The sequence below is a fragment of the Rana temporaria genome, chromosome 5 (assembly GCF_905171775.1).
Source record: "Rana temporaria chromosome 5, aRanTem1.1, whole genome shotgun sequence".
Lineage (NCBI taxonomy): Eukaryota > Metazoa > Chordata > Amphibia > Anura > Ranidae > Rana > Rana temporaria.
Genome location: NC_053493.1, coordinates 30169954 through 30183095, shown reverse-complemented (window position 1 = coordinate 30183095; position 13142 = coordinate 30169954). Strand labels below are relative to the sequence as shown.

The 13142-nt window shown below is 48.8% G+C and overlaps 1 protein-coding gene across 4 annotated transcripts in view; it reads right to left on the bottom strand.

Moving 5' to 3' along the window:
- Positions 1 to 4489, bottom strand: part of SGCE (sarcoglycan epsilon) — a 105365-nt gene extending 100876 nt beyond the window's left edge. For all 4 annotated transcript variants that reach the window (XM_040352314.1, XM_040352316.1, XM_040352315.1 and 1 more), the window contains exon 1: positions 4327 to 4489. In XM_040352314.1, the coding sequence (XP_040208248.1) occupies positions 4327 to 4390 (64 nt within the window). In that variant the 5' untranslated portion in view covers positions 4391 to 4489. The remainder of the gene's footprint in view (positions 1 to 4326) is intronic.
- Positions 4490 to 13142: the final 8653 nt, after the last annotated feature.

The following is a 13142-nucleotide window of genomic DNA, read 5'->3' as shown; positions in this document are numbered from 1 at the left end:
AGCAGGCCTAGGCAGCCTTGGCACTCCAGCTGTGGTCAGACTACAAATCCCATCATCCCTCTGCCTCCAAGAGTCATGCCTGTGGCTGTCAGAGTCCCTTATGGGATTTGTAGTTTTATCACAGCTGGCATGCTGAAGTAGCCTGCCCCTGCCCCGTTGTATTCCCCTGTGCTCCATCCCCAGTTCCTGCATAACAGGTTATGTAGGGAGGGGAGGGGCAAAGGAGCTGGGCCAGCACAGACAGAATTTAGCCACTCCCAGAAGAAGAGAGGGCTGTGACATGCGAAGAGGCTGTGCTAGGGAAACAACTCTTCCTGGACTAATCACATTTGCAAGTTCAGAGGCATGTTACATATCAATACATTTTTTTTTTTAGAAAAAGGGAAAATGCTGCATGTAAGAATTCCAAAATTTTGATTAGTCTGGGCTTTGGGGAGGGGCTTAGGTTTGGCTGCAGATCCAGTCCTAACCAATGTTGGCCTGAACCCTGAGGGAGTGGCCAGTGCTAGGCCAATCAGATGCAGCAGGGATGCTCATGACATCATTGATCTAATAAAGCTGGCTGCTGATTGGACCAGGGTTTGGCTCCAGATTTGGCCTGAACCAATGTTGGGCTGAACCCAGAAAACTGCTGTCAATGCCGGGCCAGTCAACTGCAGCCGTGGGATTCCCTGCCCCACAGCTGCATGTACATAGTGACGGGGATGCTCTACATCAGGGGTCTCCAAACTGCGGCCCAAGGGCCGGATGTGGCCCTTTGCTAGCCTTCATCCGGCCCTTGGGGCAGTATTGCTCCCAATGATATGAGGCACTATTCCTCCCAATGGCACCAACAATGGGGCACTATTTCTTAGACTAATAGCAATGATGGAGCACTATATTCCTCCTCCTACTGCCCACCAACACTGGGGTCATGTTTATTCTAACTGTTGATCGGCCCCGGGGCATTTTCTACCCCAACTGGAGAGAATACGGCCCCCCTGAAGTCGGAAAGACCGTAAACTGGCCCTTTGCTTTAAAAAGTATGGAGACCCCTGCTCTACATCATTGACCTAATATAGCTGGCAGCTGATTGGCCCACCATTGAGCTTGGGTTCCACTCCAGATTCAGCCAGAGCCAACGTTGGGCTGAACCCGAAGGTAGCTGTCAGTGGTGGGCCAATCAGCTGCTGGCGAGGGATTCCCTACCCAACAGCTATATGTACACAAAGTGGCGGGGATGCTTGCCACATCATTTATCTATTATAGCTGGGAGCTGATTGGCACGGCATTGAACTTGGGTCTGGCTCCAGATTTTGTCCAAACCCATGTTGGGCTGGACACAAGGGGCAGCTGTCAGTGCCGAGCCAATCAACTACGGGTGAGGGATCCTCTGCCCAACAGTTGCACATAAACAAAGTGTCGGTGATGCTCCTGACATCATTGACCTTTGGAGAATCTTTGTCTTGGAGGACCTTTTTGTTAGGAGGACCCTTGAAGAGATCCTGTCACTAGTGATGATCTTGGGTTTGATCTGAACCTGGAAGGAGGCTGTCACTGCCCGGCCAATCAGCTGCTGGCTATATTAGATCAATGATGTCATGAGCATCCCTAACATTTTATCTACATGTAGCTGATTGGCCTGGCATTGAACTTGGGTTTGGTTCTAGATTTGGTCTGACCCCATGTTGGGCTGAACCCAAAGGGCAGCTGTCAGGGCCAATCAACTGCAGGTGAGGGATCCCCTCCCCAACAGCTACATGTACAGAAAGTGTCGGTGATGCTCCTGACATTATTGACCTTTGGGGAACCTTTGTGTTAGAGGACCTTTAAAGAGACCCTGTCACTAAGTGATGATCTTGGGTTTCGTCCGACCCTGGAAGTAGGCTGCCATTTCCCGGCCAATCAGTTGCTATATTAGATCAATGATACCATGAGCATCCCCAACACTTTGGCCCGGATTCACGTAGGAGATACGACGGCGTATCTCCAGAGTCTGATGCGTCGTATCTTGGCGCCTGATTCAAAGAATCAGATACGCCAAAATTTCACTAAGATACAACCAGCGTAAGTCTCCTACGTCGTCGTATCTTAACTGCATATTTACGCTGGCCTCTAGGGGCGTGTACGCCTAAAAATATGTAAATCAGCTAGATACGCCTATTCACGAACGTACGCCCGGCCGACGCAGTACAGATACGCCGTTTACGTTAGGCTTTTTCCGGCGTAAAGTTACCCCTGCTCTATGAGGCGTACCAATGTTAGGTATGGACGTCGGAACAGCGTCGAATTTTTCACGTTTTACGTCGTTTGCGTAAGTCGTTCGCGAATAGGGCTGGGCGTCATTTACGTTCACGGCGAAAGCATTGGCTTTTTGCGGGTTAATTTGGAGCATGCGCACTGGGATACTTTCACGGACGGCGCATGCGCCGTTTGTAAAAAGCGTCATTTATGTCGGGTCACAATAAATTTACATAACACACGCCCACATCTTCCACATTTGAATTAGGCGGGCTTACGCCGGCTTATTTACGCTACGCCGCTTTGCTTTGAGAATACTGTACTTGCCTGTCAAAGTTGCAGAGGCGTAACGTAAATAGGATAAGTTACGCCCGCACAAAGATGCGCTCTCCTATGTGAATCCGGGCCTTTGTGTTCATAGAGCTGACTGGCCCAGCATTGAGCTTGGGTTTGGTTCCAGGTTTGGTATACTGGACTATACCCAAAAGGCAGCTGTCAATGGCGAACCAATCAGCTGCCAGCTATATTAGATCAATGATGTCATAAGCATCCCCAACACTTTGTGTATATGTAGCTGGTTGGCCCGGCATTGAGCTTGGGTTTGGTTCCAGATTTGGTCTGACCCCATGTTGGGCTGAACCCAAAAGGCAGCTGTCAGCGCCGGGCCAATCAACTGCAAGTGAGGGTTCCCTTTTCCCAACAGCTACATGTACACAAAGTGTCGGGGATGCTCCTGACCTTTGGGGGACCTTTGTGTTAGAGGACCTTTAAAGAGACCCTGTCGCTAAGTGATGATCTTGGGTTTGGTTCCAGATTTGGACTGACCCCATGCTGGGCTGAACCCAAAAAGCAGTTGTCAGTGCCGGCCAATAAGCTGCATGTACACAAATTGGGGAGGAGGCTTGTGACAGCGGACAACTGATTGGCCCGGCATTGACAGCTTGGATTCAGACTGAACCCAAGCTCATCACTAATGACAGGTAGCCAGATTCAGGTAGAGATACGACGGCGTATCAGTAGATACGCCGTCGTAACTCCGAATCTGCGCCGTTGTATATTTAAGCGTATTCTCAAATTGAGATACGATTAAATGTTGCTAAGATACGACCGCCGGCGCCGTCGTATCTTAGCTGTCTATTTACGCTGGCCGCTAGGGGCGTGTACGCTGATTTACGCCTAGAATGCGTAAATCAGCGAGATACACCTATTCACGAACGTACGCTTGCCCGTCGCAGTAAAGATACGCCGTTTACGTAAGGCGTTTTCAGGCGTAAAGATAAACCACCAAAAAGATGGCGCAGCCAATGTTAAGTATGGACGTCGGAACCGCGTCAAATTTTTTAATTTTCACGTCGTTTGCGTAAGTCGTCCGTGAATGGGGCTGGGCGTAATTTACGTTCACGTCGAAACCAATGAGTCTTTGCGGCGTAATTTGGAGCATGCGCACTGGGATACGTCCATGCGCCGTTCGGAAAGCGCGTCATTTAAGTGGGGTCACAATTCATTTACATAAAACACGCCCACCTCTTCCACATTTGAATTGGGCGGGCTTACGCCGGCCAATTTACGCTACGCCGCCGCAACTTACGGAGCAAGTGCTTTGTGAATACTGCACTTGCCTCTCTAACTTGCGGCGGTGTAACGTAAATGACATACGCTACGCCTGCACAAAGTTAAGCCGGCGTACGTGAATCCGGCTAAGGGTCTCTTCAAATGCTCTCCAATACACCAACACTTATGGCATATACCGGCCATGCCAAATCGCCGGGTCCAAACTCAACAAAAGTAGAATATTGGTTTATAGACGCCTGCGGTGAAATATGGCCAGGGTATCTGAGCGCACACACACGCTGGCTGTTACCACAAATGACGCTTCTTTCTACACGTTCTGCATGCAAGCCGAGGTGGCCATCAGCATCATGCATGCAACATAGAAGATATTCATGGTCAGTCCCCCAGACATCCATGCGTTATATCGGAGTTATGAAGCCAGCAGCCGCCTCTCGCTGCCCCCACCATGGAGCAGTCATGTTTTCCATGCAGGCATGATGGGGGCAGCGAGAGGCAGAGGCTGGCTGTGTAAGGAGGAGGGGGATGCACACAGACCTGACAGTAGAAGCAGGGTACCACTTGTCACCGACGCAGGCTTCATGGTCAGCACAGGGTCCATAGATGCCCCCAGCGATCTCTTCTCCCTTCTCCCGGGCTCAGTGATAGACAGGAGCCAAGCAGTAGCAGCAGCAGCAGCAGCAGCAGCAGCATCCCCTCCTCTTCCTCTCCCCTCCTTCCATGCCTCCCTCCTCCCTCCACCTTCTATGGAAAGTGGGACAAGGAGCATCTCTTTCCCAGATTCCCCGTCATACTGGGGGAGGAATGGGGCCGGGAGCTGACAGAGGCTGCACTGTCTGGGATCCAATGTTTGGGTGTGATGGGCTGCATTGTATTGTGTTCCCTTCATTCACATTTGTAGTGATTTCGAGTCTGGCACACACTTCCCTCCATTGCTGGGAGAAAGCCATTGTAATGGTGGCCATACACATCGATCTCTTCCCATAGGAATAATCGATCTGTAGCTGACTATTCATTCAGTCCATATGCCAAACAGGGAATTGGGTTTTAAAGTCAATAGTTAAGATATGATTGTCACGATTGTAAATGATCGATCGCACACTGTAATCTCATAATCAAATCGATCGTATTCAGGAACCTGCTTTCTGTACCTTTTGTTTTTGTATCTCATGCTTCACTCCTATGCTGCGTACACGCGCTCGGAATTTTCGACAACAAATTTTCGACGTGAGCTTGTTGTCGGAAAATCTGACCGCGTGTAGGCTCCATCGGACATTTGCTGTTGGAATTTCCGACAACAAATGTTTGAGAGCTGGTTCCGACAACAACAGTTCTTGCCGGAAATTCCGACGCACAAAAATCCTACGCATGCTCGGAATCAATTCGACACATGCTCGGAATCATTGAACTTAATTTTTCTTGGCTCCTGGTAGTGTTGTACGTCACCGTGTTCTTGGCGATCGGAATTTCCGACAACATTTGTGCGACCGTGTGCAAGACAGGTTTGAGCCAACATCCGTCGGAAAAAAATCCACGGTTTGTTGTCGGAATTTCCGATCGCGTCTGGACGCGGCATTAGGCTCCATTCATACCTGATCGCGTTTCCGCCCGCAATTTCAAAGCGCTGAAAAATGCGGGGCGCGTTTGTGGTGCCATTACTTCTTAATGGCACCCCAAATGCGCTGTGATTTTGCCGTGGTTGTCGCATGGTAAAACAGGCTGCAATCGTAGCGCTTTGCGCACGTCACTCAAAAAGGAACATGAGCTTCTTTTAGGCAAAAACGCTGAGCATTGCGATTGCAGCTCGATGTACCGCGCAACAATCGCTGCAAAATCATGGCGTGATAGGGGTGCCATTCCAGGTATTGGCATAGCAAACGTGCCTTGCTTTTTGCAGCGATTTGAAACGACCGGGTGTGAATGCGATTTACACTTACATTTACACTTTGCGACTTGGAATCACGGGCAGAATCGCAGCAATATTGCCTTTGACTGCAAATTGCATGGCGATTGCTGCACAATGCACGTTTTGGTGCCACTATTCCTTAACCACTTCAATACCGGGCACTTTCACCCCCTTCCTGCCCAGGACAATTTTCAGCTTTCAGCGTTGTCACACTTTGAATGACAATTGCGCGGTCATACAACACTGTACCCAAACTAAATTTGTATAATTTTCTTTCCACAAATAGAGCTTTCTTTTTTCACAAATAAACCTCTGCGGTTTTTGTTTTTTTGCTAAACAAACGAAAAAAGACCAAAAAAAAAGCCTTTCTTTGTTTCTGTTATAAAATGTTGTTTTCTCCCTCACTGATGGGCACTGATGAGTTGGCACTGATAAAGTGGCACTGGCACTGATGAGAAGACATGAAAGCCTCGTACACACGGGCCAGAATCTCGTCAGGAAAAAAACATTGTTTTTCCTGACGAGATTCTTGGCAAGAATCTCTTGCCTCCCGAGTGTACAGACTCTCCTTTCAAAAGAACCGCGGTTCTCTTGAAAGGCAAGAACGCAGTGACGTCATCGCATACGACAAGCTCGTCACATTCGATGCTGTCGCCGCCATCTTGCCGCACCCTACCTATGCCTAGGAAGCTACCGCGCAAGCGTCAACGTCATTTTGAGCATGCGCGGGTTTCCACGGCGACCAGGTAAGTATACACACTCTCGGGTTTCTCGGCAGGAAAACTGCAGAGAATCTCACGAACGAGAAAATAGAGAACATGTTCTGTATTTTTCTCGTCTAGATTCTGGGCAGTTTTCTTGTCGAGAATCCTGAAATCCCCCATGACTTTACCATTAAGATCAACAACACGACCATTGGTCCCCCCACACATGCCAAGGTCATGGGTGTAATCCTTGACTCTGACCTCTCCTTCAGCCCCCACATCCAATCACTGGCTAAATCCTGACACCTTAACCTCCACAACATCTCCAGAATTCAACCCTTCCTGGCTAATGACACCACAAAGCAACTTATTCACTTCTTGATTATTTCCTGTCTTGACTACTGCAACTCTCTCCTTAAAGCGGGGGTTCACCCTTAGAGGGCACTTTTCCCCCTTAGATTCCTGCTCGTTTTCTCTAGGGGAATCGGCTATTTGTTTTAAAATATGTGCAGTACTTACCCGTTTACGAGATGCATCCTCTCCGTCGCTTCCGGGTATGGGCTTCGGGAATGGGCGTTCCTTCTTGATTGACAGTCTTCCGAGAGGCTTCCGACGGTCGCATCCATCGCGTCACGATTTTCCGAAAGAAGCCGAACGTCGGTGCGCAGGCGCAGTATAGAGCCGCACCGACGTTCGGCTTCTTTCGGCTACGAGTGACGCGATGGATGCGACCGTCGGAAGCCTCTCGGAAGAATGTCAATCAAGAAGGAACGCCCGCTCCCGAAGACCCATACCCGGAAGCGACGGAAGAAGATGCAGCTCGAAAACGGGTAAGTACTGCACATATTTTAATACAAATAGCCGATTCCCCTAGACCGAACGAGCAGGAAGCTAAGGGGAGAAAAAAAAAATTTAACAAATGGGTGAACTCCCGCTTTAATGGCCTACCCTTATGCAGGCTCCTCCCCCTTCAGTCTATTATGAATTCTGCCACTAGACTAATACACCTCACTAACCGATTCATGACTGCTGCTCCTCTCTGCCAATCTCTTCACTGGCTCCCCCTAACCCACCGTGTAAAATTCAAAATGCTAACCACAACATACAAGGCCATCAACAACATTGCCCCCATCTACATCACCAACCCCATCTGCATATATCGCACAAATTGTCCCCTCCTCTCCTCCCAGGACCTCCTGCTCTCTAGCTCCCTTGTCACCTCCTCCCATGTTCGCCTTTAGGACTTCTCCAGAGCCTCTCCCATCCTCTGGAACTCCCTGCCCTGGTATGTCTGATCAGCCCTTACCCTGTCCACCTTGAGGAGATCCCTGAAAACTCATTTATTCAGGGAAGCCTATCCCACACCCACCTTTAGAATGTAAGCTCTACGAGCCGTGCCCTCCTGTACCTTCTGTATTGAACTGTACTGTAATTGTGTTGTCCCCCCTATACATTGTAAAGCGCTGCGTAAACTGTTGGCACTATATAAATCGTATATAATAATAATAATATGCAGCACTGATGGGCACGGCCATCATTCTGCTAAAGGCCGGATGGGAAGTGGTAATGGCACCTCAAACACGATATGATTCTGCGATTCTGTTGCGACAATCACGGCAAATCGCTCCCTTCAAAATCGTATAAAGCTTGTCGCCTGAAAAGGAGCAGGAGATTGTTTTTGGGTGACACAGGCATGTAAAGCAGCTCATTTAATTGTGAATAAGCTGGTCCTATACTTGTTGGCATTGTCTATTAGACCCCTTATGTCCCTAAAAAGAGGACCTGTCACCTGCACAATGCTATCACATACGAGCTTATTAACACCTTTTAATAGCAATCAAGTGTGGCGCCCCTTTACTTTCAGAAAGGATGCTATGTTATATTTAGTGGGGGAATGAGAGAGTTATGTTTCTCTCATTCTTGATTTTGTCAAATTTGGCTGTTGCCAAATCTGGATTGTTCTGTGGGTCAGTCTGCGTTCCAGGGATGCAGTTCCATCACTGGGCGGCAGGTGGCGCCAGAGAGGTCCAGGCGGAGCCACTTCTTCCCAGCAGCCAATTGGAGAAGTTTTCCCTCACGGGGCATGCTGGGGAGGGATATTTCTGTGGCGGAAGCCGTTGTTCTGGGTTCTTCGCGGGTTTCTGGTTCCGGGTGCGGCACCCACCTTTAGGGTGTGCGCACATCACGGGCCCCACCACTATGGCCTTCCTGGCCTGGGGTCGCGTGCTACGCGGAGTTCCTGACTCTGGGCCCTCCTGGCCTGGAGCAACTGATGCTACCAAGGGGCCCCAGTGACTTACTGGGTCCCCACTTCAATTTGAGGAGATCCCAAGCTGTATGCCGTTCGGTGGGGGATCGGCTCGAGGAGAACCCGGAGGCAGGTGATCCAAAAGGGCTTGAACAAACCATCGGGGATCTGGTGACAGATACACTCACACTGTCAACCGGTGACCCTAACATGATTTACTGGGAGGATTAGCTCTATCATTCAACTTAACCTAGCACTAGGCCTGTGGCAGAGGCCTCAACGTCTAATCAGAGCCAAGTCTGTGGCAGAGACTTGTTCCTCCCAGCAACCTTAAGTGGCGCTCTGGCTGCCAGGCCTGTGGCAGAGGTCTGTCCGGGGGCACTTTACCCACTCTGGCTGGAGTGGCGACGTACTGACAGGCCCGTTGCTACAGGACAGGCAAAACAAACAATTGCTTGGGGCCCCGAACTGGCCAGGGGCCCCCATCTTCCCCTTCCCAGGCTGTAGCGTGGCCGAGCTCCTCTTCCTTCCCCCTGGAGTCCTGTCAGTCCGGCCAGGTACGGCGCGTGGTACAGGAGATTCAGTTTCCTGTTCCCGGCCGGACTGACAGGAAGTGCTCACTTCCTTCCAGTCCGGCCGGGAACACAGAAAACTGAATCTCCTGTACCGCGCGGTACCCGGTACCATCTGATAGGGGACTGGGGACCCATAATGATAGATCACCGGACTGACAGGAGGAAGAGAAGCTCGGCCACGCTACAGCAGCAGCCTACAGGGAAGAAGGGGAGGTGAGAATAGAAAAACATAGGGACTGTGGGGGGGGGGGGAGTAAGAACTTGGGTATAAAAAATGAATGTAGCGCTAACGTAGGCTTTGCGTGCGGGGGGGTGCTTGGGGCCCCCAAATTACTTCAAACGGCCCTGCGTACTGATACAATTGCGGAAGGCAGGACTGCTTTTCCTTATCCTTTCCTGTCTACCTCAAGTTAATGTTGGTCGTGTTTGGACAGGAAAATAAAGCATTCAAAACCTTTAACTACAGATTGGACATTCGATTACTGCTTTGCTCACTACCTTCACTCCTAGACACTACATAGAGGTAACTTAATACGCCGATCCCAAAAATGCGCACACATGCGCAAATGCAAACACGAGTCCAGAGTGCGCGCGCGTATCTAAACTGCGGTCGCGCCATATGTGTGACGTGTCAACATGAACGTCAGAGTGAGAGCAATAATTCTAGCACTAGAGCTTTTGGACAACCCTAAACTGATGAGCTGTAAAGGCTTTTAAACTTTGCCAACCGCCTAACTGGGAAAATACGTCATTCTTTTGATGTTTAATACCAGTTATGGCTGCAGGATTTGACCCTCAGGAGTGATTTTCGGGCTTACCTGGACGCAGGGCTGGACTGGGCCAATAATTTGGCCCTGGACTTCATCCAGACAGGCCCACTTTAAGTTTGCAAACACGCACAAAAACAGTGCACAAAAAAACATAAAGAGAACATTCCATTGTAAGTATAAACGTCTTTCTTTTTAAAACTCTTTATTTAGAGAAAAAGATGCATTCCAACATTACAGACGCCTTTAGAATGACATGTGTAAGTTACACTCCGTTCAATGGCAGGTGTCATAAATAACTCACTCACCTCTTTTATTCTTTCACTTATTCTCCTCTGTATTTTTCTCCTTCTTCTCACATTACTGCGTGAAGTGGGAGAGCTAATGTCATACAGGAACATTGCTACAGCCTCATGGGCTGGAATTTCAGAAACCGGAATTGCTGCACAGCCATTGGCTGGCCTTGCAATGCAGTAGTGGTGAGGCTGAGCCAAGTTGCGGACTATGAAGTGAGGTGATGGGCAGTGGGAATGATAGGTGTAACGGTCACCACCGTTTAAGACCTTCCATCCCATCCAAGACAGCTTATCGACACTCCAACCAACAGGACCCGATCCATCCCATTTCCTCAGAATCAAGACGAGACACGCAGCTCTGTACTTGTTCCAAAATGAATGAATGCTTTAATGGTTTCTTCTCAGCTTTTTATGCAGTACAAGCATGTGACAGAAATTACAGGAACAATCAGACTGTCCACCCCCACCCTGGGGGGGGGGCTTCAATACACCTTCAGATGGCTAATTGCTAAACATTCTAGACATCTCGGCGCCGGGCTATAATTATCATGACCTAATCACTGCACATTCCTTCATTAACAGAATTCAACCAAAACACCATCACACAATGCATTCCCCTCAAACCATATATTTAGACAGACGTTCTGTCTCCGCATACAGCTTGACAAGTTCCATTCCACACACAAAACAGTATCACACAATGAGAGGTCTTTCAGAAGCAGACTCAATTAGCATGTCACTAGCCAGGGCTAATCATAGAAATTAGTCACTATTGACTGGTTGGGTCACAATTAACCAACAACTTGCAATATCTCAAGATCCTGCAATATGAACTATCAGTGATGTCCCCTGTCCTGTAATTTAGGATATAATTTCTCAGTCACCCTATGGCCCTATCGGACATAAGGTGACCCTAGACATAAGACTCCTTGGTGACGCCGGTACAGGAGTACCCCTCATCCTTACAAAGTCTCTGTTTGTCCCGGGTCATTCCGTTACAATAGGTCTCCCCCATTACGGCCGACCGGACAAACCCACCCCCCTGGCCAACCCTAATGACAACCTAAGCCCCCCCCTCGGCGAACCCTGAGATGGCCACCCAAGCCCCCCCCCCCCCGGCGAACCCTGGGCTGTGACTGAAACCGGCCCACTGAGTCATTGGGTAACTCCTGGTAGTCCCGATGGCCAGTACATGCCTGACTGGAGGATCGGTAGCTCCAGGAACCAATCCAGCACTGTTGGCGGTTGGGCACAGAGATGAGCAAAGGAAAGATTGCCTCCGCTCATCTCTATGGTCTAGGATGACCGGAGCAACATCAGGACCGCCCCCATTAAACAGTGCCATTTTTGCCAGATCTCTCCATAAAAAGGACCTGTCATGCTGTATTGTTATCGCAAGGGAGGTTTACAGCAAGAAAAGTGATAATATATATATATATATATATATTTTTTAAAGGGACACTGTAAAAAAAAAAAAAGTCATAAAATAAATAATAATAAACAGAATATTTTTAAAGTGCCTCTGTTCCTGTATGCAGTGGTGAATGTATTCGTAGGGCACCCCCATATATGAAATCATTGTTCACACCAAACATGTGTATTGCCGCAAACGTCAGAATGAGAGCAATAATGATTTTTACTTAAACTAGTTTGTCAGAAAAAGCCTGGTCAGCAAGTGGTTAACGGGTCCCCTATGGAGATTTTTTTAAGTACCATAGTTTTTTTGCGATATCCACGGTCGTACGCAGTTTTAAGTCTTGGTATGTTTGGTATCTATTTACTCAATGTAACTTCATCTTTTATAGTTTTTGAACCACATCCAAGTCACATGATGTGAATTAAACTGGCTTTTCACATATATCCTGTGCAGGGTCAATGTGAATTTACTGCGAATTTGAAAAGAGTCCTGTGAGTTTTTTTAGGCCAATTCCAGGCTATTGCCTTCTATGAGAACGCGTCTGAATCGCACATCGGATCAGTTTTGAACACAAATTTAAGCCAAAAAAAACCCAGCATGGGATCCCTCTACCAATTCACACAAGACTTTTAGGTCTGGTATGGATTTTAAGGGGAACCCCCATGCCAAAATGAAAAAAAAAATGGCATGGGGTCCCCCTAAAGATCCATACCAGACCCTTATACGAGCATGAAGCCCAGCAAGCCAGGAAAGGGGGAGGGGAGCGAGCATCCCCCCTACTTAACCATACCCGGCTACATTCCCTCAACATGGGGGGGAGGGTGCTTTGGGGTAGAGGGGTGCCCCCTCACCCCAAGGTCCTCAGGGTTGATGAGGACAAGGGCCTCTTTTCCACAACCCTGGGCAGTGGTTGTGGGGGTCTGCAGGTGGGGGGATTATCAGAATCTGGAAGCCCCCTTTAACAAGTGGCCTGGCCTCCCCCCTATGTGAATGAGTATGGGGTACATTGACAAAAGTGTCAAAAAGATAAGATATAAAACAAACACAGTTTTTGACAATTCCCACTTAAAGTGGATGTAAACCCTCACATATACCCATACCTCCCAACTTTTGAACTTCAGAATGAGGGACACTGTAAGAAGGAAATGACCCGTGGCGCACACAAATTGTGGGTGTGGCCAAACTCTTAATAGTGGAAGGGGCTTAAGAGATGTGGTTAAACAAAACAGAACAAATCCTCCAATGCATATCCCCCCTCCCATCACAAATCTTCTTCCCTCTCCCTTAGCATAAGTCCTCCTCCACCCCCCCCCCCCCCCCAAATCCCCAGTCCCTGGACAGTTCCTCCTTCTTCCCTATCCTAGCAATTATCTCCACGCCCCTCAGTTCCCTCCCACAAGACAAATCCTCCTCCCCCAGTACCCCTCTCAGAATAAATCT